Source organism: Sitodiplosis mosellana, unplaced genomic scaffold, assembly GCF_009176505.1.
Source record: "Sitodiplosis mosellana isolate CC-2019 unplaced genomic scaffold, AAFC_SMos_1.0 Smas_scaffold_5948, whole genome shotgun sequence".
In the NCBI taxonomy this organism is placed as follows: Eukaryota; Metazoa; Arthropoda; class Insecta; order Diptera; family Cecidomyiidae; genus Sitodiplosis; species Sitodiplosis mosellana.
The window spans coordinates 295,217-322,240 of NW_022601190.1; the positions used below are offsets into that span (position 1 = coordinate 295,217).

The 27,024-nt window shown below is 37.7% G+C and overlaps 1 protein-coding gene across 1 annotated transcript; it reads right to left on the reverse strand.

Annotated features, from left to right (window-relative positions):
* Positions 1–2,169: 2,169 nt before the first annotated feature.
* LOC129573115 (segmentation polarity homeobox protein engrailed-like) lies at positions 2,170–25,884 on the reverse strand. Its single transcript, XM_055453343.1, has 5 exons — positions 25,302–25,884; positions 24,653–25,119; positions 23,270–24,094; positions 5,262–5,362; positions 2,170–5,079 (listed from the first exon to the last, which is right to left on the reverse strand). Exons 1-5 carry the CDS (start codon positions 25,436–25,438, stop codon positions 4,834–4,836), a joined length of 1,776 nt encoding a protein of 591 aa, XP_055309318.1. The 5' UTR covers positions 25,439–25,884; the 3' UTR covers positions 2,170–4,833.
* Between the last annotated feature and the right edge of the window lie 1,140 nt (positions 25,885–27,024).

Consider the following 27,024-nt stretch of genomic DNA (forward strand, 5'->3'; position numbering starts at 1 on the left):
AAATTAAACTGCACAATTGTGTTCGATTTGTGTGTGTGGATGGAAAATGAACGAAGCAATGCATTTTCCGTTGTTGTGCCTGTGTCTTCGAATGCGTCCGAATTTTCCAATTACTCGCTTCGTGTCAATTTCGCACGGCAATTCATTTATCTTGAGCACAAACCGAATCGCACCTTTCTGGAATGTAGAACATGAACAGTGCGGCATTGCTGGTGATGAACTCAACACGCCATACCATACCACACACACACACACACACACACACACACAGCAGAGATACATACACACACTTCCCTAAAACGGGACAATACCATTGTACACTGTCGCTCTGTGTCCAGGCGCAATTAACGAAACAAATTACCTCATTTCGTGTATTTAAACTCATTTAAACTGTTTATCTAATTTGCGTATTTTTAATCTGAATAATAAATTAATTGAACGTCAAATCGGATAGGTTTTACTTTTATTCGTCGTTGTCGTCGTCGTTTATTTGTTATTTTTGTGTTGTTGTTTTTTTCGCACAGCTGAAAGTTGTCGAAGCCCATCCAAATGCGAAATGCAAAAATCTCGTAAAAACAACGCTGAAGTATAAATAGATGATAAAAACATAGATATATATCGTGTGTGGACACTTACATGTTTTGGTTTTGCTGTTCTGTGCACCACCGTCGCTATCGTCGTCATCATTTGATACACATTTCGGTTCAAAATAGACTCCACACAATTATTATTAATAATAATATATATGCAACGCACGTCCAATGGTGTATGCGTTGTGGGCCAGGCCATACCAAGCCTAGTGGAAAATTCTATGGTGTGATAGAAGAGCACACGTAGACAGAAGAGCAGAGCGGCAAGAGGGAGCATGCGAAGATAATTAGTGATAATTAATTATATGTGTACGTAATTAAAAACGTATAAAATTTAAAGAGATTGTTTGGGCTCTGTTTACTAACTCTTTGTGTTTGTTTGTGTCTCTCTCTCTGTGTGTGTGTGTTTGTTGCTGGCTGCTGTTGCCGCTGTGACTGCCGCTATTAAGCGCATTTTGTTTTTCCTACTATTATCATTTATAATAATTATTTTTCGTGGTTTCGCTTTCATGTTCGCGCGTTTGTTCTCATATTCATACGACTTTGGTTTTGTGTGTATGTATGTATGTTCACGCCAGCGTGCGCGCGCGCGCGTTCGCATACACTTGATGTTGTTACCTTTTTTCCACATCTATAATTGATGCAAATTAATTTTCGCATGAGCCAAAACATATACAAAATGCTTTTGTGTGTACATTTTCCTCTTTTGATTGCATTACTCGTGTGCCTTGTTTGTCTGTTGTTGCTGAGCCTGTAGTAAATTGTTGTCTTCGGCTTTGTGCATGAACGCATTTCAGCTCATGTGTATATAGAACAGCACGCGCGCGAGAGAGAGAGAGAGAGAGCGAGAGCTGCGCAGCTACACAAGGGACACGTTTATCCAATTTGGATCCCCACTTAGTAGCAAAAATGATGCGTGAATTTAATATTTGTAATTTCCATTAGAAATCTTAATGACATGTATGCGCTTGATGATTTGTCGCCGGAGATTTTTATTTGATTTTCCGTCCTTTTTTTTCAATCTCTGTTTACATTTGCACTTCTACTTCTTTACTTATTTGTCTTTTTATTATTATTACTTGTCCTCGCTCAATGCAACATTTTCTTCTGTATTTGCAGTCTGCGTTTTGTTTTTCTTTCCTTTTAGCTCAAAGACTCAAGCTACTTGCTTTGTTCTTTGTCGGTTTGAATATTTGCCTGTTTGAACAGTTTGTGTGAGAGTAAAGAGAATGGGACAGCTAGTAGCAAGTACATTCGATGCATCCAAAATTATACAAGACCACAGTAAAAAGACCAATATTTCATGTCGCGGTGACAATTTTGTGCAGCAACAAAGAAAAAGTGTTTATTGACATTAATTACAGTGATTTGAATTTTCGGTAGTTTTTTCTCAATATTTCGCTCTATCTCTTTTTCGCTCTCTCTTGTTCCACTCTCCTTCGTCTCCTTCTTCTTCTGCGAAAGATGGCTCTTTTGGAAAACGGCAACATTTTCACCAAAGATTCTCCGGGCTGTAAGATAAAAGGCAGGCAGGATACGTTTAAGAAAAGGAAAATGAAAAGAAACATGAAACGTCCAATTTAAGTGTTCATTTTGTAGTTGTACATTTATTTAGATTTTCTCTTTACATTACGCTAATAGATTGAATCTTAAACGGTAATTCTAATGCTATCTATACAGTTTACAGCTATTTTGGGTAAAATAATGCAATGAAATCGAAACTGGTGTCGAAGGGATTTGGGGACGAGCAAGCGAGTGAGCGACGAAAACCGAATGAATGGCCAACGGTCCGGTTGGGATAGCATTTTGTCCAATATTTTTCTCATTCTCATTCGTAAACGGAAGACGGATGTTTTTTCTGGCTCGCTTGGGCTTGCATGTCGAATGACTGACGAAGAAAAAAAAAACGAGACCAAACACAATGAAACATGTTTCGCACGCTTCGGCCAAATTGCATCGATGGCGTTGGCATAGTGCGTTGGTTAAATTGACGAAACCGTTTCGTTTCACATTCAACATTAACTGATATATTTGGTTTTAATGTCATTGCGGTTTTGATCACTCGCTCGCCTCGCCTCGCAATTTTCATGCAAGCGGTTTGGTCGATATCTATCGTCCCTTCGACTAAACAAGCACACATTTCGGCAATTTTCTTCTCTACACGGAAATTTCACCATTTGCATTCCGTTACAAATAAATGACTTTATAAATATCATTTTGCATCAATATATATTGCCCAGTGGCCGAGCGGCCCGATTTCAGTTTTATGTGCTGGTGAGTGTGTGTTTGTGTGTGTGCTTGTGTGTATGCAAAAACACTTGCATTTTACTTCCCTAACGGACTAATACTACCAATGCAATTAAATGTTGATAAATGTGAAACGGTTTTTGTCCTAAATATTGAGAATGGAAAATGGTTGAGCTCAATAGATTTTTCCTTTTTTCTCTCTCTCTCTCTCTCTCTCTCTCTCTCTCTCTCTCTCTCTATCTCTCTCGAATGTTCATTATCAATATGAATTTACAATATATGCTCTTATATTGCGGATTTCTTGTATGTGTATATGTATATAGGTGTGTAGATCTTGTTCTTATAACATGTGCTTATTTACAGTACTCTCTTCGACAATAGTGGGCTGCTCTTGTCGTGTTCATCTTCAACGCTTATTTCATCAATTTGTTATTGCTGTGTGTGTGTGTGTTTTTCCTCTCTCTCTCTCCCTGCATTTCTTTTGTATTATTCTTCGCTTATATTTATTCATGTTTTTCTTTTATTATTATCACAATATTATCCTAGCTTCAACTTTAAGTGCATGAAAACTGGATTCGCTTTGTTTACACTTTTGCATGTCTTTGCTTTAAAACCACTTCTCTCCATCTCGTTCGCTCATTCGGCGTGCGTTCATCTTTCTTTCCTTTTCATCGTAGCGGGTTAGAAAATAAAAATCAATTTTAAAGGTTGATATACTCTTTTGCCATCTGATCGCACGAGAACCACAGCAGTTTGAAAGACAGCTGTCATAGCATGCACTGCACGAAGTGAATGGTTCGAGAGAAAAAAAATTGTCCATTTTTGCAACTGTTATAAAATTTCAAACCAATTTTTTTTTGCCATCGTTTCGTTCTTTTTATTTCGTTCGTATTCGGTTGCGTTGACGGTCGTCAGTTCCTTTTAGCGACATTTAACGACACAAATGTGACGCCGCTTAAAATCAATGCAAATTCAGTGAAGTTTGGCGTTTCTACAAATTAGCCGATCGATGCAAACTTCAATACACACACACACTCTAATTGCTTTTGTTTTTCATCGGCGGGTCTAATTGAGTAGCGTCGCCAAATCGAATATTTAGTTAATAAATAATGAATTTTTGCTCAATAATTTCTAATAATATTTTTCTCTCTCTCCCTCTGTTTTAATAGGAATCTATGAATAAATTTTTCCTTTCCTCTACTTATGAAGCAAAGAAGATGTGACCTAATGGGGTACGCTTAAATGCCAAACATCTCTCATTGAATGGAAATCATGTGAAATTTTGCTCATATTTTCCCAACAAAAATCAATAAAACATGTTTTAGCTGTTCGATTGGAACTGGCACAATTATAATTATTTCTGTGTTCATTTGATGTAGTTTAACAACTTAACGATATCCTTTTTTATCAATCACCTTTTCAATCTTTTGAGTTGGTATTTCATTTTTGTATTAGATTCAAGCATTAGATATGTATTAAATTTTTGTTGAATCACAACTTGTTCGCATGTTTTTGTTGGAAATGTAAAGAACTACAGCAAATTGTTGCTTTAGTGGTCCGAGATTGCACAATAGTTCGGAGAAAATTCTGACGAATTCAAATGTAGATGATGAGGCTCGACTGGCTTAAAACCAATTTCTCATTGATAATGCAGGAAAAAAGTGTTCGATATGAAATTCAATTTAATCAGATTAAATTATGACTATTTCGTCTGAATATGCCTCGTTTCTCATAGGGCTTAACACACGTACAGAGGTTTGATTATTTTTAAGACTTGCTTTTAATAATATTTATAAAAAAATCGCGATCTATGCCATTTTCAACTCTTTTCCTCTGGAATTTATGCTTCAATGAATTTAGATTGAATATTCATTTTATTCGCATCGAATCAGATATGAACAAAGAAACCGTCTAAAAATAACCAGTCCAAGTGGTGTGTACCACACGTTTACATACTATTCGTTGTAAGAGTAGCGCTTGCCATTTTTACACGATTTTACAGTTGACCATTCATTCGCATTTCAAGCTCTTCCTCTTCCTTCGTCAACGGCACCGTCGAATGATTGTATAAGCCTTGTGCCATCAATTGCATCGCCAGTGGATTCTTTTGACCGGATGATTTCTTGATTTTGGCTCGTTTATTTTGGAACCAAATTTTGATTTGCGCCTCATTTAAACCCAGCTCCGAGCTCAGCTGCTGACGTCGACGTTCCGTCAAGTAACGATTTTCATTGAATTCACGCTGTCGAAAGAGAAAGAGAGTGCGAGAAAGAGAGAAAACGCATAAATTAAAATGGAAGCGAAAAATTGATTATGAATTTTAGATTCTGAACCCGATTGAATTCATTATTATTGGAGTTGAAATATATTGTAAGTAGAACGAGCGCTTAGTGATTAATCAAATAGATTGGAGTACATGTTCACCTTGAGGCGAGCTAGTTGATCCATTGAGAATGCGGTGCGTGGGCGTTTCTCTTCACTTTCACCTTTGACTTTTGGTACTTTTGGCTTTCGGTATCTTGGTCCTGCAAGACAAGAAAGAAACATAAATCAATTAGTTAAATTCGGAAATTATTCATTCGAACCGAGAAAACTCGTTTCAGAAAATAACACTTAAGGCATAAAAAAAACGATGAACAAATTTGTCCATTGAAAAAAGTGTCAAGATTGTCTCAATTTTCATTGGCAATTAGGTGGTTTTTGCGTGAGTTGAGTCTTCTTCCGCTCAACTTTTTATTCACTGCAATGAGAGAGGGAGAGAGAGAGAGTGATGAAACTGGCCGTACACATTTCCGATTTGCATGAGTTTTTTACGCAGTGTGTGCAGCTCATTTGATTGTGCCTTCATCGTTATTATATGTATTCTCTTCTGTGTTTTTGCGTAAAAACGCAAATATTGCATGCGTAAACATTAATAATGCTTTAATAGTTTTTGCGGTGAGTAAATTGAATATTAAAATTCAATAAATAACTAACTTAATTTTCTTGAAATGGTTGCACAAATGCTCAATGAGTAGCGGTGGCCCTGCAACAATTTATATTTCTATAGAAAGAGAGTAGTGAGAGAGTCCAAAAGGAGCTACAGAGTACACACACACACACCATGATGTTATTGTTTAGTTAATTTCTTTGTATGATGGAAGAATCAACCCCATATCCAACTGTGTACTGAAGCGCACGAATTTGAATGTGCAGAAAGGGAAACACACGCAGAGAAAGAGAGAGAGAGAGAGAGAGAGAACCAAAAACGAAAGCCGAAAGCCAGTGGAAAATATAACTAGGAAATGACCGCAAATGACAAGAAGCATTTGCGTTTTTGGGGCTTTTTGCAATGATGTGACTAAAAAGGTTGCTGAATTTTCGTTCGCACTAATAATAACACTCCAGAAAACCAGTTAAACTGACACCAGCAAACCCGAACATAAAGGAATTAATAACGATAAATGCGACGCAGCGGCAACAACAATAAGGAATTGAACACATTGAACGACGACGACAACGACACACATATAAAATTGTTATTGCATTTTTTGGTCGATGTACAAATTTATTTGTCGTCCAGCTTCAACATATTTCATTGTACTACAATTTCGTTCGCAGTGCCAGTGTTTGAGTGTGGTGTGTGGCTATAACATATGCGTTGCGTAGCGAATTTTTTTTATATTATATCATTTTAGAATCATGTGCCGGCTCAGATATATCCGGCTTGATGAAATGTATGTGCTCCTTGAAGATGACCATAAAGAGTCACTAATGTGAATGAGAATATGATGTGGTCGGGGCCGGGCCGAGCGGTGGTACCACCAAGCAGCATGTACGATAAAACATTGCGTGTCATTTTCCAGTGTAATTATTGAATGGGTATAATTAGGTGGCCTGAGGCTAATGGTTAGACTATCTAGATTTTCTAATAAGGACAAGAATGCCATTGTGGTTCCATCTGTTTTGTATAGGTACACACACACATATATGGTTTGTCTGCAAGCCATTTAGCAGTCAAAACGGTTGGATAGTTGGGTTTAGTTATTCGAACCATTCGAAAAATCCGATCCATTCACAGTTTTTTTTTCCTGTGTTCTGGTTCTTTGATACTTTGGCTCAAAATGCAAACTACACAACCAAATCATTTTTCAAGACTAATTTCCCACTCTTTCGAGCAGTTTTTCATGATGCAGCTAATGTCATAATATTCAATTTTTCATTCAACTTGTTCATTCACCTTACGCATTGAATCTGGTTTTCAACCGAAATCGCACCTGTTTCATCGCACAACATTTATAGAGAAGGTTTCGCAAAAAAGCAAAAGTGAGTAACGAGCAAGACGTGCGTTGAGGTTATTGAGGTCCTTGTTTCATATTACATACATGAACATTGTTATTGATGATGCCAGCGGATGATGAGAATTGTGATGATAATTATTATGATTATTAATGTCAAAGGCAATAACACACAATGAATAGCGGTTTTGTCGGGCGGGCCTCTCGGCTGTCGATGTTCGATCCGACTCGGGTTCATTCAGTGTTTTTTTTTGCGCTAAGTAATATCATTGAACCCGTATGCAAATCGACTCATTATTTTATTTATTTATTTAAAATTCATTACTACAGGCTGTAATAGTCAGTAAAAACTAAGGGAGAGTGCTATTTCGCTGCTGATCAGGCCCGAACTGAGCTAAATTTGCTGACTCAGGGGCCTGAAGCATTATTTTAACGCCGTCACAGTGCAAAATAAGACTTTATGGAAACTAACAACCATAACTGTAGGGACAATTCAATTAACCATAGTTCGTCATCAATAATTCAAGAAAATTGAATTCGATTTGCCTGTAATCGACTAGAGTTTTGGAATGATGAAATCCAAAGTTCTCAAACTTAATTTGGAAAATTTCATGAAAAACGGTATACAGTCAATAGGATTCGTATCGATTCAGTGTTTTCGATGTTCGACGTATCGATGATTCCTACTAGGGATACAAAAAAAGGCGCACATAATGCGTCAGTTTTGCGGTTTTTTGTTCAATTTTGAGTGAGCTGCCGTGTCGCACATTGTTTATTCACTTTGTCAATAAGTATTGGTTGATGTCTATTGAACACAAGGACAACGATGACTGTTATTATAACGAAAATATCCGCACACACACACACACACGAACCCAAAAAAAAAAACCATCTGGATAATCAGAATAAGTTTTTGGCCGAGGTTCGACTCATTGCTCATTTGTTCTCGGATCAACTTTTCGGTGTGTGTGCCGTTGTTCTTTCATCATCATGCTATTACGTTGCGTTTGTGATTCGTAAATTCGTTGCTGTGGGAATAAATTGAGTGAAAACCCTTTGGTTTAGTCCGGGTAATTCAAACGAAACGGCTAATTGCATTCAATTCTTGGTATTGGCTTTGAAAATGTTTCGCGCATACACAAACACACACACATACACATCATGTATGCTGTGTGTGTAGTTGGGTGACATATTTATAGCATTCGAACATTTCTACATAATTTTCCGTAGGTTTGATTTCGAAGAATTAACGCGCTTATTTTATACATTTTTAATTAGCCATGCTGTCAAATTGGCCATTGCTACGCATTAACGACTTGTAATTGGTTTGAATAAGGAGTGAAAAGAAAGAAAAAAACTATGAATGGGTGTTTGTTTCTGTTTTTTTCTCTCGTTTCGGTATTCTTACATACAACGCGCATCATGTGTGTTCTTGAAAGTGTTTTGTACATATGACAGAGCGGGTGAGAGAGTGGAAATTATGAAATTATATCGAAAACCGCAGCCAATGGATATTTGTCGCACTGGCTCGCATTCAAACCCGATTACAAAAATTACGACCGAAAACTTTCGGTTTGAAGCCAACCAACCAACCAACCAATGAGAAAGAAAAAAGGAAAAAAAATCAATTAATTAGGGAATAAGAAAATGATGTCAACACTTCGTTCCAAATAATTTATTACGTTAAGATTGGTCTCCCGCACACATGTAAGGCAGGCGGCGGCGGCGGCAGCGACGGTGGCCACTGTCTTGTCTTGTTCATTTCGGATCACTTGTCGTTTTGGATGTGTGAACCAAATAAAAACTTGTCAATTATTGTCGGACTAATCACATACGCGCCGCCACGCAATACAAAATTTATGCGCGTGGTGAGCCGCTGTGCTCGTCATTCATCGAATAGTAAATGGAAGCATAAGTAGAAAAGAAAAAGAAAACATCCAACAAAAATCCGACTCTAATTAATCGGAAATAAAATGCCGTAATTTTGAAAACCGAACCACTGCTTGCCGCCTCAAATTCATCTCTCAAGTGTTGTACAAAAGACAAGTGGGAGAGAGCATAAACCAATTTAAGTCACCCTAAATGACGATGGAATGCCTCTTGTAAAATTAACAATGACATAAATAATTTTCCGAAAAAAATTGTCTTGGGCACCAAAAACCGAGAAGGAGCCCTCGACTGCGCCTTATTTGTCGCATTTACATGTGTGTGCGTTTTCTTGAGTTCACTCTCTATGTGTGTGTGTGTGTTGCTTGCTCGCGTCCCTCTAATTAAAACGATTTGACTGATTAATTTAAAAATCACTTTGTAAATAATTGCCAGTGTCACACAGCCAATATTTTATTCATGCCATCAACCGAGTCGAACTGAACGTCGACATTTTACGAGCATTTCAATTTATCAGAAATTCAACATTACATATTAGTTACAGTTTCAATTAGGGCGCTTGGCCTTTTTTTCGTTGTGTGTGTGCCAAGTCTACAAGCAATAATAGTTTTTTGGTAGCCGTTTCGAGTGCGCCATCACTAGAAAACGAGTAGAAGAGATAGAGCGTTAATTGTCGCCTTTGCATGTGGCGCATCCAAAGAATATACCCCCGAAAAGTAGGTTCGTTCAAAAATTTCAAATATGTAAATGTGGCGTATATAACCGCCGATTTTTCCCGTCGGACCTGCTACATAGGACATATATGAGTTGTGAATGTGATCACTCTGAGTGTGTGTGCAATGTGTAAACATATCGGTGGCATATTCGGCTGGCAGCGGTGGTGAAGGCAGTTAGCATGAGCCACACACCAAATACACTCATATGCATGCAATTTAATAGAATTTTTTTATGGCAATAATCATTATCGCCACTTGGCAGACGCAACGAATCCTATCCGAAAATTCAGTGTATCAAACAACAATAAATCGTAGTAATAATTGCAGTTGGTTTTTCAGGGCGAGCAAACGTGCGCTCGCGCGCTCGTGGAACAGTCTCTACTCAACCATGTCTATCGGTGTCTATAGATAGGGTTGTGTGTGCAGAATAACGATAGGACAGCCGATGTATCGCGCGCAGCTTTCGTTCTATAGAGATATCGGTTTCGGTTTTTCGCCGATGTGTGTTTTTCCGAAGCGTTATAGATTTGGTAAAATTATTGTTACGTTGAGTGGTGTGGTGGGGCCGCTTCTTTTAACCGTTTCTAATGCCATAGCAAAAATCGCTGTAACGACATGCATACACGATACACACCACCGACATACACCACAGGCCATAAGTTTGGATACCCCTATGAATGAATTTGGCCCAAAGTTTTTAAATTTCAAACCGCTTGTCCAATTTCAACATGCTATACGTCGTTGGAAAGGTCTCGGAGAGTACGTATCATTTTTGGTACTAAACATTAAAATCGGCCAGCTTTTGGCCAAGATATGGCTGATTGAAGATTTCGGCCAAAAATTACAAACGGTCATATCTTGGTCAAACGCCGGCCGATTTTGATGTTTAATACCAAAAATCACATCTACTTTTCAAGACCTTTCCAATGGCGTATATAACTTTTTAATCCGATGGCCCGTTTAAGACTTCGATTTTGGCTCCCACAGCTAAAAGGCCAAAAAATGGCCATAGGCCGGCCAAATGTTATCTTCCAAATCATCCATTCGGTCAGAATTTCGATATATTTTCATATCCAATACTAAATTTCAAGTGAAAATGTTCAAAAAACGTAGAAACAAACGTTTCATAGGGGTATCCAAACTTATGGCCTGTGATGTATGTATATATAAAATAGGTAGTGGAATACACAAACACAGCGAAATACCATTGCCATCCAACCAATACACATACACATTATTGCCATCAAAATTAGAAGGACTTTACGTTTGTAAATAAATAGTTAATGTTTAATAATGTAAACGAAGCGAAAATTCATTATTTGCTCTTTCGAGTGAACAAGTGGAACATAAACATAGAGAGACAGTCGCGCGCCACTGACTGCAATGGAGAGTGGAACAGAGTGTGTGAGAGAGTGAGAGAGAGACACGCACAGAGTACAAGGGATATATACCAGAGTCGTTATACCAGCGCGTCGAGTGTGTGTTCGAAAATGAAATGGCCACGGTGAAAATGTTGTGAAAGTGGAGACAGGCCGGACGGCGAATAAACGACCAGCAACCAAAATGAGAAACGATCAAATTAGGGCTTTATAGCATTTATAATTCAAATTGTATGTTCTTTCGGTAATACACAATCGAAAAATGTGCGCGCCATGCAAACAACAGCCACATTCTTGTTAGCAGCCATAAAGCACATGCACACACACATACTCAGCCGATCGGCTCATTCGCTTTCGAATAGGGCAGAACGTATATATACGTAGTGAATCCGTGTACATTTATCGACCACTTTCCAATTTACCACCTTAATAACTTGATTCGATTGAAAATTGATACTTAAGTAGCCAACAATTTCGTCAATCACCGAGCGCTCGGCTCATCTACGTTTACGAAGCGTTTGGATAAAACCAACAACACACACACACACATGCTGAGCCTAAAATTGACCATAAATACCGGACGAGCGCGATATGGACGTTTTGAAAATTCAGAAGCAAAAGCTGTGTGGTCGGTGGTGATATTTTCAAATATTCTAACTGAAATTGGAGCATGCACAGGGAAAAAGCATGTGAAATTCACTACGAGAATTATGGATTCATTAAACGAAATCCAGTTTAAACGAAAATTCGTTCTAACGATTGGTTTCGAAGCACATCAGAAGGTGGAAATAAACCACAACCGGCGATTCAATTGAATTGCTACTCTCGGCTGTCATTATGCTGCACATATAAAGGATGTGAATATTTGTGAATAGACGTCAATCGTAGATAAAATGTTTACAAATTCGAAATGCGCTGAACTGAACTGAATACATAAAAGAAGAAGAAGGACAAAAAAACGCCCCGAATTGATCAGTTTATGCTAAATCGAAAATTCGATGCGAAAACAACATTCAAAGTCGACGTTTGTGTGATCTGATTCCAATGGCAATTACCCATTACAATTCCTGTGCGAATTGAATGGTTCGGCAGAAAATTTTGTGAAACAGATAACGACATGAAAAAAAACTCACTGGCACGACGCATGAACATCAAAATTCAAATTAAAACAAAATGAAACTTTGTACGTACTGCATAAAAATGGACGGGTTCATGTACATATATTCACTTTGGTGAACGAAAGAAGAAAAACAAATATGAACAGAACAGCCCAACAACAAAAACTAAATAAAAGCCTCTCTTTCGAAAAAAGTGAATAAGGAATAATAAAAGTTACGCTATAATCTACATACGCTAAACAACACTTTTCAGCATAAAATCAAGAGAAAGAGAACCTGCTCGACAAAAGGTTAACGATATGATCCGAAACAACGGCAAAGAAACAAAATGTAGAGAGAAAAAATACGTCGCGAGCAAGCAAGCACCGCGCGCACACAAATACAAGCGAAAAATCCAATTGAATGAAACAACTTGAAAACGACTATTATAATTAGACTGATAAATCAATTTGTATGATTTCAACTAGCATGTAAGCTACCAAGAGGTTAGTAAATAATAAACTGTTGATGTTGCTGTTGTTGTTGTTGTCGTTGTCGTCGTCGTTGTCGCCGTTGTCAGTTATTATAATATACACATCGAATGAATATATCGTATATGGCCATTTTGTTTTTCGTTCGCATTCGATGCATAATTCAATTACAAATTCTGCACCAGCTCGTTTAATGTACTTGTTTTTGACGATTGGTATAATTTCATGTGAAGAAAATGCCATCAGACGAAAAGCTACATGAAAATGCAATTGCATAGAGCGAGAGTGAAGAGAGTTCGGTCGTTTGCATCGTGAGAGCACGATGGAAAGAAAGCAATGAATATCTTCGGGATCCTATCGATACGCTGTGCGCGCATATATGTTGATTTATTGTACAGTTTAGTGGCGGAACACAGTACAAAATTTTTTGAAGGAGTTTTCCATTGTTTGGATCCCCGAGCAAAGCAAGAAAGAGACAGAGAAGGACCGTGCCAAAAGATAGTAAGCGACGGGGAAAAACCTTGTAACTATGACATTAGCAATGAAATCAATTCGCATATTCGTCACACAATATAATGTTTTAGATAACGATCAAATCGAAAAAAAGAAACGAACGCGCGCGCACACACACATCCAGTGTGCACATTTCATTCGATCGGAATTTCACTACCCTAACCTCCTATCTCTCTATTCCGATGTTACCGTCGCCGCTGTATCACAATATCAATATATCAATTTTTTTGGTATGCAGGGCCGTTTTGTCGTTATTTGCTCGCATGTAATTCGTGGCGAATAAACAATTGTCTAGTATTGACTTTGGTTCAAAGAAATAACAACCGTTCAAAAAAAATAAAGAAGTTTTGCAAATAGATGAATTTTGTGTTTTATTTTGCGTCTCTCCGTTTTGCGCGTTCCGACTTCATTCCAATTAGATTATTATCTTGTACGGAATGATTTTTCTTTTTGAATTTATCTCTCTCTCTCTCTCTCTCTCTCTCTCTCTCTCTCTCTCTCTCTCTTGTCCATGATTTGTGTTTGCGGCAAATACATTATGCCATATATGCGAATGACAATTATGTAATAATATATATTATTCGCATTTGTAGCGTCGTGTACGAATGTGTGTGTGTGTGTATATGCAAGTGTTGTGTTTGTTGGCCAATTGAGCTACGATGTGTATAGTTTCATTTCCACTCGGAGAGCAATGATTGAATCCTGAATCACATACGGCAGTAGTCTAGTCGCGAACAGTAGTTTTTCAGTCGAGTAATTTTTGGGTACCGGTTAAGATAATAGGCGATAACCATGGTAGCAATCACCATTATTACGATTAATGTAAAAAAAACACACAACGCTAAACGAAACGTCGTCGAAACGAGCGCTCAGGCTTCACTTCAAATCAGGGAATGTGTGTTAAACGCTCATTTAATGGTTTAATAACAAACCAAATCCAGATTAACCATATGATGATGTGTGTAATGAACGTATGATGTTTTTTGTTGTTCGTCGTCGTCGTCATTGCTCTTTATCTATCTTTCTCTTTGTGCGATGGTGCATGCTGATAGATCGATAGGCGCGACCGGTATTTTGTACTTAGGAATTGTGTGTGTGTGTGTGTGTGTGTGTGTGTGTGAGAGAGAGAGAGAGAGAGAGTGTGTGTGTGTGCACCAAACAGAGAAAACAAAACGTTTGGCTCGAGTGTGTAATTGTGTGTAATAGTTCATCAACAATTCATTCAAAAGCCGTATTAAACAATGATAATTAAATAATTGTATAGATTGGCTTGACTTGCCGGTGTATATAAATGGAAGTTGTTGATATTAATATTGATACAGATATTGTGATTACAATTCGTTCATTCTTTTTTATAACTTGATCGGTTGCGTTATGTGCTGTTGTTGCACAGTTAAAAACATTGAAATCGGCATCGTGCAATTGGTAGAGAGTGGTTGGATTTGTCGTTGAGTCGCAGGCAGACGACAACAACAACAACAGCAGCAGCAACAAAGCACCGAGTCGATTGCATCTTGTTCAATTTATACAGAAATGAAATTTCATCGAAGCCTCAATGAAACAATCGTTTGACAATAATAGTAGTTCGATTTCTAATCGACGTGCAACAATCTTGAGAGCCAACAATTCCCAGAATGGCGCCGGTTTTTCGTTTCAACGTACAGCATTGTTGAGATATAAATTAAGGTGAGTATCAGAAAGAAAATTTGTATCTCTCTCTCTCTCTCTCTCTCTAGTTACCCAAAAATGTTTCCACATTTTCTCCGATTGCATTTCCATCCGAAGCAAATTAATTGTTTTAGAACTTTCAATTTGAAATTCTCTCTCACCCCACTCATCTGCGATCAAGAAAAGTGGAAACTCGCATTTGAATTCGAATTGAAGCCACTATATCCACTAAAATGAATAATTTTCATAGCGGAAAGCGTCCGAAAACCGCTGCTAGCGAGACTGGCTGATAAAACAAGCAAATGAGGTCGAAACTTTTTTTTTCGTTCAAATGCCAACCCAAAATATGTGTACTGGAAAAGTAAAACAATACACACGATAGACAGTTTGAGAAAATGTGCTCGTTTAGTTAAAATTCAAAAATAAGCCATCATGGCATTAAATATGTGTGGCCAATACAAACGGTAGCGGTAAAATAACAACAAAAACCGAATAGAAATAATCGTAATCAGTGCATATTAATGCAGAGAAAATGATAAAATAATGAATATCCTTTTTGGAAAATGGATTGAAAATTGAGTTTGATTGAAATATCGGGTTGCAAGCGCTTATATATACACGAAAACACACGGTGGTGCACATGAAAATTCCCGTCGAAGACACGGCAAGAAACTAAATTGAACTATTAATTAAATGTTATTATTAATCATTTTCCGCAACCCAAACGATATCGCACACAACTGAAATCACACTTAAGCGCTTGCATAAAGCGACGGCGGTGGTGGCGGTGGTTGATGTGAGCGATTCGATAAGTTCATTTAACAATAATCAAAGGCCTAAATTGCATATTATTAATAGACATCGGGTTGTGTGTGTGTGTGTGTGTGTGTATGGCAAAAAAGCATTCCGGGCTCACAGCCTATTATCATCACTATCAAAAGCCATTTTCATTGATTGTATGTGTATCTTTATTGTATTTTAAGACATAGATAATAAATATGCCGTTTTATTTAGCATGAAATGCCATCGATATTTATCGCAAGGAAAGAAAAAAAACAATATCATTTTGGGCTCGTTAGGCCGTATGCCGTCGTTTCATTCACGCTTTCTTTCCTAGATTCTCTTTTCTATTTTACCAAGACGGAATTACATAGTACCGATCGAACGAAACATATTTTGTTCAAAGTTATGACATGGTAATAATGAGCATGTTGGTATTTCCTCCAATCTGCACACTTAATGTGTCGTCGCCATCGTCGTCGTCGTCGTTGTTGTTGTCTCTTTTATTTTTCAGCTTATTCCAACCAGCCACATCCATAAATAAACAATGGAATCGCTGTGCAGAAAAGCATTAAGTCAATTTGAATTTTCATTCGAATTGTGTATACAACACACAGGTAAAGCACATATTTGCGATTCTTTTACACAGATTATTTCCGTAAGTATTTAATAAAATAAGTGTAAGGGTCCAGGTTTAGGCAAAATCAATTACTTGCTTTGCTTTATAAACAAAAGCACACTGTGTGCAATGCTATCAATGACTATAAACATTATCGACGCTCTCCATTTTCGGACAGCAACAGCTTTCAGATTGAATTGGGTGTTGAAAGCCAAAACATAATTAACGGGAAAAATATGTTTGTTATTGATATTGAACAAAACAACAGAAAAACCTCATATGAATGAACATAATAAAAAGCAGCGCAAATGCACACACACACACACCATTTTAACATATTCTCTCAAGGATAAGAGGATATTTAATGAAATGCATTTTTTTCGGCATTCCAACAGATGTTCACATTTCATTCCATTCAACCCCATCGAAAATGATCTCACTCTCCGTCACTCTCGCTCGACAATCCCAGACACATAACGAATGAAAATTACATTGCCATAATTTTAATTATTAAATGTACATTTAATTGAATTGAATTGACATTTTCCACCAGATGCGCATTCAGGTAACTTTTTTTCTCTCATTTTTTACTTTATTTTTCTTCTTCTTTTTTCGCCTTTTTTTGCTGCCGTTTTTCTCTCTCGACGTTGACTTGTTGCGGTTAACAGCGTTAATGTGAAAATATATCAAACTCAAATTGATTGACAATATATTAACTGAATTATTATCAATTATTATTATTGAATAATATTTCAGTTGTTGCTGTTGCTGCTGCTGCTCCAATACGCACATGATGAATTATTGAAATTTGGATCGTGAAATGTACAAACGTCAAATAAACCAACTCAATACTATTTAAAAATGGCGAAATTGTGAACCATATGAAAAATGTGTCTTTGTGTGTGACACAAAGTGCACGCATAAATTGTATTCGTCGCTCTAATTGATGGAATAAACAAACAGAAAGAAGAGGCAAAAAAAAGCGGTCGAGACAAAAAAAACCGATTTCACAATAATTAATTTCAAATTGTTTTGATTGGCGCTGATTTCATTCGCTGTCACACTCTTTATCTGCTGTTTTTTTGTTGTTCGTGCTGCTGCTCGGTGAGTCGGGTGTTAATTTCTAAATAATTTCATGACATTTTTACGATGAATTCAATTGATTGAAATGACATTTTCAAATCGTTGTTGTGACGATTTATGTGTCGCTTGCCGTCTTTTTTCTGTTGCTCTCTACCTCTTCCCTCTCTCATCAATTCGAAATTGTGTTTTTTTAATGGAAACAACCATTCAAATGTGTCGATCGGAAACTTTTGAATCGTTTTTTGTTTTGTATTGATCAATATTTTTTTTCGTATTGATTGTTTAATTTCCGCCAAAAATTGGTGTACTTATTTATTATACGATTTTTTTGTTCTTCACATCATTATAACAACAAAAACGTAGCATATTGAAATCGATTCTCGGTCGAATGAACTGGCAGCGAGGCAAAAAAAAACGAGCACGAAATAAAATATACCTAATTATTCAGATGCACAATAAATTCTAGTGCAAATCGTATTTTCTGTCTGATTGTTTTCTTTCTTATTGTTATGACGAAGAAAAAGAGAAAAAAAGTGTTGCCAAAAACGATTGTGTAAATTGAATCTGTTTCTTTGTTTCGGACAATCAAATGAGTTCACGCGTCAAATTTAACACCTTTCCAAATCGTAATACTTGAAGAAATTGAGCGTGTGTTTTGTGTGTGTTTTTTTTCGCCTCTCAATTCTTTTTGTTCTCTCCCTCACTTAATTACTTATTGTTCATTGTGCTGGTCCGTTTTTGTTGTGTGTACAATTCGTTTGGTTTTATTAATTGTGCAGTAATTTTACCGAATAAAAAAACAACAACAACAGAAACACCTAAAGAAGAAAAAACACACACACCAAATGGACGAGCAATACGATTTGAAAGAAGTAAGCCAATCGATTAATTGAGGGGAAAAAAGAGTGTGGTAACGCACAAAAGTGGAAAAATTTGTCTATTGAACAGTAAATGATTTACGAGCACCGAATGGTTTGATTGGTTTGGGCTGGTCTCTCTGTTTGCTGTACGCCGCTTTTTTTTCTCGTTCAATTCGGTTTTTCTTTTCTTTATCTGGTGATAGGAAAAAAAGGGCCGTTTTCATTTGGCCGTCTGCATTTCGTATTTTATTTTGATTGATTCATTGATTCAATGATTCCAAATATACAATTTAACACAACGAAAAATGCGTTAAATTGAAAATCCAATCAAACGGAAATTCGAAGCCGCCGAAGTGTTTCTCGAAACCAAAGAAAAACATACTCGAATTTTTTCCTTGCTGCTTCACAACACTGTGTGTGTGCAGAGAGTGGAATCGATCTAGAAAAGCGAAAAAAGTCACAACACAGCGTAATATTGGAAAAGGCGTGCTTGACTTGAAATTAAAATCGACGGTGTTCTAATGGGCTACCAAAGTAGGAAGACAGTTGTACGCAAATATTACCAATAACGGAAGCAGCCGCAGTCGCTTCTTGTACGAGTGAAAGAAGAAAGAAAAATGCGATTTACGATGTGGTTCGATTGGTGAGAGGTAGCAATCGAAAGAGAGCATCACGTAAGTGATCTTTTGGAATTGAGAGACAATTACATATTACACACAAACACACCACGCACATGCAGGAGATACCGGGCTGAGAAGTGACGACGCAGCACCAGAAATGAGTATCACCATTACATCATGTCAATCGTAAGTGATTCGCGCACACCAAATCAGCACCACCATTCGAAGTGTATCTTTTCTTTTCATTACACTTATCGCGCGCACATTGGATAGATTTCTCTCGCTTAGGCTATTTATCTTGATAGATCATAGCGAGCTGATTGAGAGAGAGCCCAAGATTGCTCAGGAACGCGCTCACGCTCACTTAAAATAACCATACCACAATCGCTGCTGGGCTACCATAATAAGTAGAGAACATTGCCTCGTAGTTACTGTTACAGCGATGCGCGGCGGCATCGTGGTTAAGTGATCACACTCTCGTTCACGTGCGCGCGCGCCCAATTTACATTATCCATCTTGTTCTTGCACTGAACCGCGCCGTGTGTATGAAAAAAAAAGAAAGCAGAAAAACTGAACTTCATTCTCTCTTGCCCTGTGCGACCGTGTGATGAAGTGTAAAAAATATTATATTACCCGGTTGAGATAATTGTCTGTTCGCACTTATAATTGAGCTCTGGTTCAATTGATTTCGTTATAATTCACGGCCGATTTTGCTCTCTCTCCATCTCTTCTATCTCACCCGAAATGTAGAAGGCAGCACAGAGAAAGGGAGTGTTTGTGTGTGAGTTGGTTCGCTGTTCTGTCATTAAATTACAATAAACATTGGGCGAATGGTAGTCAGTTGGTGATTAAATTTCATCAAAACCCATTAAATTACAATTGATTCTGGTAATTCGGTGTTGATGCTACTGCTGCTGCTGTGGCTCAATTTCCAACCGTGCCAAAGTAAATTGGGTGCTCTCTTCCATTCACTCGCATATTTTTATTTCTCGTTTCACGACGAAAAAATAGATTTATCGATTTTTCGAATCGCATCAATTCGAGAAATAAAGGCGCTCGAAAAATAGATCAGTTTCAGGGTTATTCCTAGGCGATTGTTTTTTGGTATTCCATTTTTGATGTGTTCGTTGTTGTATGAGACGAGAAGTGTGTGCGCCACGAATGAAACGTGGTGACGGCACTTCGTTACACAAACAGTGCACTGGGAGTATTGAGCGCGCACCCAACCAAAGCAGGAATGTGGATAAAGCGCAACCGATGAATAAATCTGTCAATGCAGCGATTTTATTTCTAGATAAATAATATACACATACCGATGCACGCACTTTACTCAACTTTCAATCTATTCGAATTTTATATCAACGTCGCCGAACGATATGTATATTGCGGCTCTCAAATGCGGCGCTCCAAATTTACACTATGTTTTTGTTCCTCGTCTATTTTCATAATTTCAACAATCGAGTGAACAACAATCGAACCGTTTCAATTCGAGTTCGATTGCATTATTTTTAGTATACTTGATGAAAAGTGCATCAAATGACGATACACACAGACACCGAGAGAAAGGGAGAGAGAGAGAGAGAGAGAGAGAGAGAGAGAGAGAGAGAGAGAGAGAGATAGAGAGATAGAGAGATAGAGAGATAGAGAGATAGAGAGAGCAATCCAATAAAAACAAACGAAAATTTTCAAAAACAAATGGAACGTTTGACATGCAGTTTAAATTTCCATTAACTGTAAAAATTTATTGAAATTTAATATGTGTTGAGTGTTTCGTATTTAGTTCAGGCATTTGTTGCCTGTTGTGTTCTTCGAAATTAGCCATAAATGATCAATCTATGTGTTGTCTGATTCGATACTATCGAATTTTGTGCGTTTTTAAATACGGTGCATTCAATGGGATGAAAATCAATTTCAACGTGTCGAACGACGATGAAAGAAAACACCGTACCGAGGGGCAGAGAGCGAGAGAGAGAGAGAGAGAGTCAAGGATTTGAGAATTTCGATATATATTCCATGTGTTTCTTTTTATTTCACTTGAATGTATGTATATATGCTTTGGATCAATTGGTTGCTTCTTTGCATTTCATGCAATATACACCGTGTGGATCTTTATCATTGGCCCATGTTCGGTGTCGACGCGATCGATGAAATTTTATTCCATCGAATTCATGCAAACAAAAACAGAGATGAAGAAAAATAAATGTGCGTCTGCCACCAGCAGTAAAATTGCGCTGAGAAAAACACAGTTCCAAACGTGTGAGTATCATTTTCATCATTCAAATTCTCCGAAATCGATTCGATTGCAGATAGAAACTGTGTTTTTTTCTGCTTTCATCTATCATTGTAAACCGTAGATTCCTGTTTTCGTTGTTATTGGTTATTGCTGCTGCATAATTTTTTGCGTTTCGTTAATCTTTTACTTGTTTTCATGCATGACTTCAGCACACATCAACTGATATTTGGGTACAAAATTTGAAATTATCATACGACAAGCGAAATTTTTTTTAGCACACTTTGCTTTTTTCGGGAAACATTTTCTTTTTCGTTGGAACCAAAATCAACCATGATTGTTGGGGCTTTCTTTTCGTTTTGGCCAAACAATTCGCCGCCAAGCGGCGGCATGCAATTGTTCGTATCGAAACATAAACGAATGCTCACAAAATTAAATAGACCAAATGCTCGCTATCAAAAACGACAACAAGGCTAAACTAAGAAAACAAATTAAAAGATTTTTGATTTTAACTCATTTTTTTTCATTTAATAAAAATGGGTAGAGTCGTGTTTAGCGGTTCTGCTTTTCTGTTCGTGTCTCATTGGAAATAAATGGCCTTTTATTAACTTTTTTTTTATCGCAAACATGTTCTAAGCATTTCGTTTTGTTCAGAACACACATTTTCAGTTTTTGGTCGTGTCTCGCCCAGAAGAACAAAATGAACACACACAAAAATGCAGAGAGAAAAAAACACAATTTTGTCATAAACATAGAAGACACAGTTTGAATTACTCATTTAAACAACAAATTGTTTTGTGATTAGGCGTGCAACTGACTTGCGACTCATATTGCAACGAATCTTGCTTGCTTGTTTTTTATATTTCATTTAAATCACTTTGATTTATATTGCATTTGCTACTTTTTCCATTGTTTTCTAAATGGAACAAGAGACAAAGGGGGTGAATGCCGTATACAAATAGAGCAGACAAAGAAATTCGTAATTACCATACACTATTCGGAATCCTTCGATTTTATGGCGTTGCAACAACCCTTCTTTTCCTTCTTTTTCTCATTCATTGCCATTGTCGTGAAATGAGTAACATTTTCAACAATTGAAAAAATAAAATAAAATCTTCCGGCCCACAATTTACTTTCGACCTTAATTTTTGGTACCTTTCTTTGGATTATATCGGATTGTGTTGATTGAAATGAAAAGTTCATTACATTTGAACTGTGTGCAGCTTCACATTAAAATCTATTTTAATGACTTTCACCCAAAAACTCTGAAGGTGAACGCAATTGATTTACAGGTTCTTCAATGAATTCATGCAATAAAAAAATATTCGTGTTGAAAATTGCTCGTGCCGATCGGAGAGTTAGACGACAAAAGAATAAACATTTTACGAAGGACATGTCTCTATTACTTCAGTTTTCTTTGTTGGTATTTCGAGAGAGTTGCACCAGCAGCACCAAAATCTCTGAAGTGAACGTTGTGTGTACATTTGATGGGCGTACGTGTGTGTCCAGTGAGCGAGAGAGAGAGAGAGAGAAAGTGAGTAGAGAAAAAAGAAGAGGCAACGAGAGCGGCATAGGCAAAAATGGCAAAAAATACTACAAGTGCATTCGGGTGTGTGCATGCTGAGCGCGTAGTACAAATCTGTGACAGCATGACATATTTCGATAGTTGTGTTGGGCTCTGTCTCTGTCTCTCGATGCTTCGGCTTTGTGCCAAAATGCAACCAATCGTGAATCACGATTGTTATCGAGTTTTGTTTACAGTTTATGTGTTTTTTGTGAGCCGATTGGCTCACCGGGTCGCCTGAGACACCGAATGTCGACAGCCAAGTGTGAGAGAAAATTACGCTTGTTGTTCTCAAAACCCAAAGTTTATTTGCACTTTCGATGCGGGATCTTTTGTTCATCACAATTTTACGTTCATTTTTTTCCTTTGCCTTTTTTTTGTTATTTGCTACTTTTAAACGCGCACTAGAAAAATAAAACAATACACCGGAGTGAGAGAGAGTCAAAAATTGCTTCTTTTCGATGGGGCGTTTAGCCATTAACAAATGACATTTTGAGAGAAGAACAACAGTGAAGAAAAAATTTGCATCGAGTAGCGATCTGGCATTGATATTTACTGCCTTTTTTTATGACACCGTATTGTTCATGTTTATTGCCAGCCGATTAAACAGAACAAAAAAAAGAAACAAAATTGTAAATAGTCACTCACCTGAACTAGGTCTATCACTGTATCGCGTGCAATAAATCCATGCTGGCCAAAGTTGAGATCCATTTTCGTCTTTAGTGCTGCCTGTTTCCGATTTTGTATCATCCGACGACTCCATGCCCGAGTCCAAACTGTTCGATTGATGGTTTTTCGTTGTTGCCGTCGTTGGTTCATTTGACATGGACGATGACGTTGAAACGGTTGCTGATCTTGAATCACTCGACACCGAGCCCGTGCTTGGCACATTGTCCAATTGTGATGAAGGTCGTTTGAGTGATTTTTTACTGGGTGAAGACTCGGAACGGGCTGGTGATGTTAATTTACTGCCGCCGCTGCTGCTGCCATTCAATGATGATGGTGGCGTTGGACTTTGGCCGATTTGCGACACGGTTTTGCATAAATTGCCCAACGGTGGATATTTGGCGAGAACACTATCGGTTAACAGTCTTGTTTGATAATATTGCTGGTATTGGAGACTTTTAGCCAATGCTTGGGTATGCTGTTGCTGCTGCTGGGTTTGATGATAGAAATCGGGGTAAAGCGGCGATCGATGATGTGCATCCAACGGACTACCATCCATAAAACCATGAGTACCAGCACGATGAAGCGATTGCTGAGCTACGGCCACCGCCGCCTGATAATGCGATAATAGCTGCTGTTGCTGATGTAAATGATGCTGATGCACTTGCTGTTGCGGCGACAATATTGTTTGCGCAAGACGATGCATATCGCTGCCTGGAAGTGCGTTACTGAAATCGATAGCAACATTTTGATGGAATTTTGCCCGCTCATCCGTCACATCAATCTCCTCTTCATCGTCATCGTTATCTGTAATAAATGGCAGAAATGATGCAACACAAATTAGTGTTATCAGATTCCAATTGGAATTTGGTGAAAATTTTATTCATTTTTGAAATGGAGTCAGCGTTTAATGAACGTTTGAAAGTCAGAAAAAAAAACAAAGATTCAACTTGCTTCTGATTATTGGAAATACCACTTGATTTTCGTTTTAGATGCTCTTTTAACATTCGAAAGAACGTTTTGATTGAATAATTTGAAAATAGTTTTTCCGAAAGAGTTGTCCAAAAATTCGAACAAATTCCAAAAAATCAATCGAAATTTCCAATAAACAAAATGTATTTTAATCGATTCCAATATCTTTCAAACAAGGAAATTCAATTGAAAAGAGATAAGGAAATTCAAATGTCTTCCAAAAGAAAGCAACTAACTAATAAAAAAAACCGTTAAAATGTCATTCTGTTGCTAGATGTGGATTAAATTCAGCCATTTATAGCATTTCATATTTTCAATGCAAAATACGAAACACATTTGTCAACAATTCGATTCGAAGGAACTTCAATGAAAACCATGTTCATTCACACTCACCATTTGATGCTTCATCGTCGGATAGTGGTCGTCGATCATGTTTCGGTTGTTTTGGTGATGTTGCACCACCACTTTCGCCGCCACAATTATCATCATCGTATGGTCGAAATAAAACACTATTTTTCTTTTCACTAATCACTTTGTTATTGTTATTTCGATTTATTTGATTGTTATTGTTTGTGGGCAATTTTGTGGTGATTGCATTGCCAAATGTATTGCTCAAAATGTTTGTGATTGAGAATGCGATGGGTGTGTTTGGTGTTTGTTGTCTGGCTGATAATTTGTCCATTTTTGATCGTTCGTCGTGTTTCTCTTGCTTAATGTTTGAATTGTTCAACAACAACGACGACGATGGTGATGTGCTGCACTGTTCAATGCCACTTGCATTGCACATTTGTTCGGCTGTTGTTGTAACTGACGATGATGTTACCGGCGGCGCCATAGACATCTCTTGTTCGATAGTGAAACTATACATGTTTGTACGAAGAGAAAAAAAAATTTCGTCATGAATAACAAACCCAATTTTGATCAACATAACAAATCAATTCCAAGCCGAATTGTGATCATGGAAAGTTTATTTGAATGTTATTGGGGAAAAAAATCTAAGTTTGTTATTGATAGCAAAAACATTTTTTTTCTTCCCACATACCCGTTTGTATTGTAAATGTTCTGCGAATCGGTTCCGTTGGTAACCAAAACGATCGCTGTTTTTTGTGGTGAATGCGGTATACCCGGTGGACTTGGAGCACTTTGTGGACTACAACGATCTTCGAATGCCATTTTCATGCACTTGTTCAAGAGTGAAAAAAGTCACTGTCGTCACAAAACTCGCGATACTCACACACACACTCCACATACGCTGCTCTTGCGGTTGCCAACAAAGTTAAGACAACCGACCAAGAGAAAAAAAAACCACCAAATTTTTTTTGAAGCACACAGTAAAATCAGTTTAGATTTAATAAATTTCCTCTTTTGAAATGTTGCTGCTGAAACAGTCAATAAGGGAAACACTTAGACATGCACTTGATTCCAGAACTTTTTAGAACACTTGAATTTTTGGTTTCTTCAGATTTGTGTGTTGGCTCGCACGTTGGTCGATGCACAATGTATGAATAAGGTGAAATTGAACAAAACACGATCCGTTTCGTTTTGCGCGCTTCGAGAATTTATTCTGTATGACGTGACACAGTCAAATGTCACCTGTAATCTGACAGACAGTTGAGTAAGAACTCATATTCAACGACTAAATTTGTTGTGTCTCTATTAAACATAATCTTCGTTTTGTTGTGCTGTGTGTGTGTGTGTATGCGTGCGCCGTGCGAGTGGCGTGTATGCATGTATTGGTGTTGTACCAAGCACATGGTAACGCCCCCTTTTTCGTCTCTCTGCACAACGTTTGGCTCGGTGCGATTCAATCCCTCAGAATGCATGAGCAATGAAAAAGCGTGACCGTATAACGGTGAATGCGTTGGAAAGAGATGCAAAGCGCTCGTCAGCCTTTGCGCACTTAACAAAGGTGGAGATTCAATGGTTGCACACATGCACACACCACTCTTGCCTCCCTGGTGTGAGCATGTGTGTGCGGCCGCGCACGATGCGTGTGTATGTTTGTGTTCCAATTTGATGTTTGAATTAGCAGGCTCAAGTCTTAACTTTCGTTACAATCGGATGTTGCCGTTCATATTAAGATCGTAAATACAAATGAATGCTGTTAGTTGTGTAGAGATCGAGCAGCATGCGATGCGTATGGCCAGTATGCGCGGTTGTGTATGCATGTGTGAGCTTGTTGACAGTTTATCAACGTTATTGTTTCTGCTTGAGTTCTTCTCTCGCTCTCTTTCGATTTGCGCTAGAGTGGCATGAATCCAGTCCTTTTTCCATCTTCGGTGGCCAACTGATTTTCAACATAAAAATCAATTCAGACCGATCCACTCTATGCCACTCCGTTCGCATTCCATCCAATTTTCTGTAATAAGCTTGTTTGCTGCCAAACCATATTCTTATTCAGAATGAGAAACGGAGAGAAAGTGTGAGTATGTGTGCGAGTGAGTATATATGTGTGTGTGTGTGTGTGTGTGTCGAGTTTAAATGTTCAGAGGGGGCTGGACTTCGGCCAATCTATGCAATGTACTTGCCACAATACAGCTATATTATACACAGATGTGATAATTTCGGATTAGTTGTTGTTGTATTTTGCGTGCGCTGCTATGAAATTATCCATTTATACTTTATTACATTATCAATGTTTTCCACCGCATCTATATAGATCTATCTATCTATAGCGCGTATATTTATCTCGTGCGTAGAACGTTGCAAATATCGAGAGAAAGAGTGTGTGTGTGCTTAATGTTTAATTCCTTTGAAATGTTCAC

Coding starts and splice junctions, on each gene's coding strand:
- LOC129573115 (XM_055453343.1), bottom strand. CDS start 25,438: ATGAAAATGGCATTCGAAGATCGTTGTAGTCCACAAAGTGCTCCAAGT. Junction 25,120..25,301: donor AACATTTACAATACAAACGG/GTATGTGGGAAG, acceptor AAACATGTATAG/TTTCACTATCGAACAAGAGA. Junction 5,080..5,261: donor ATCAACTAGCTCGCCTCAAG/GTGAACATGTAC, acceptor CTCTTTCGACAG/CGTGAATTCAATGAAAATCG.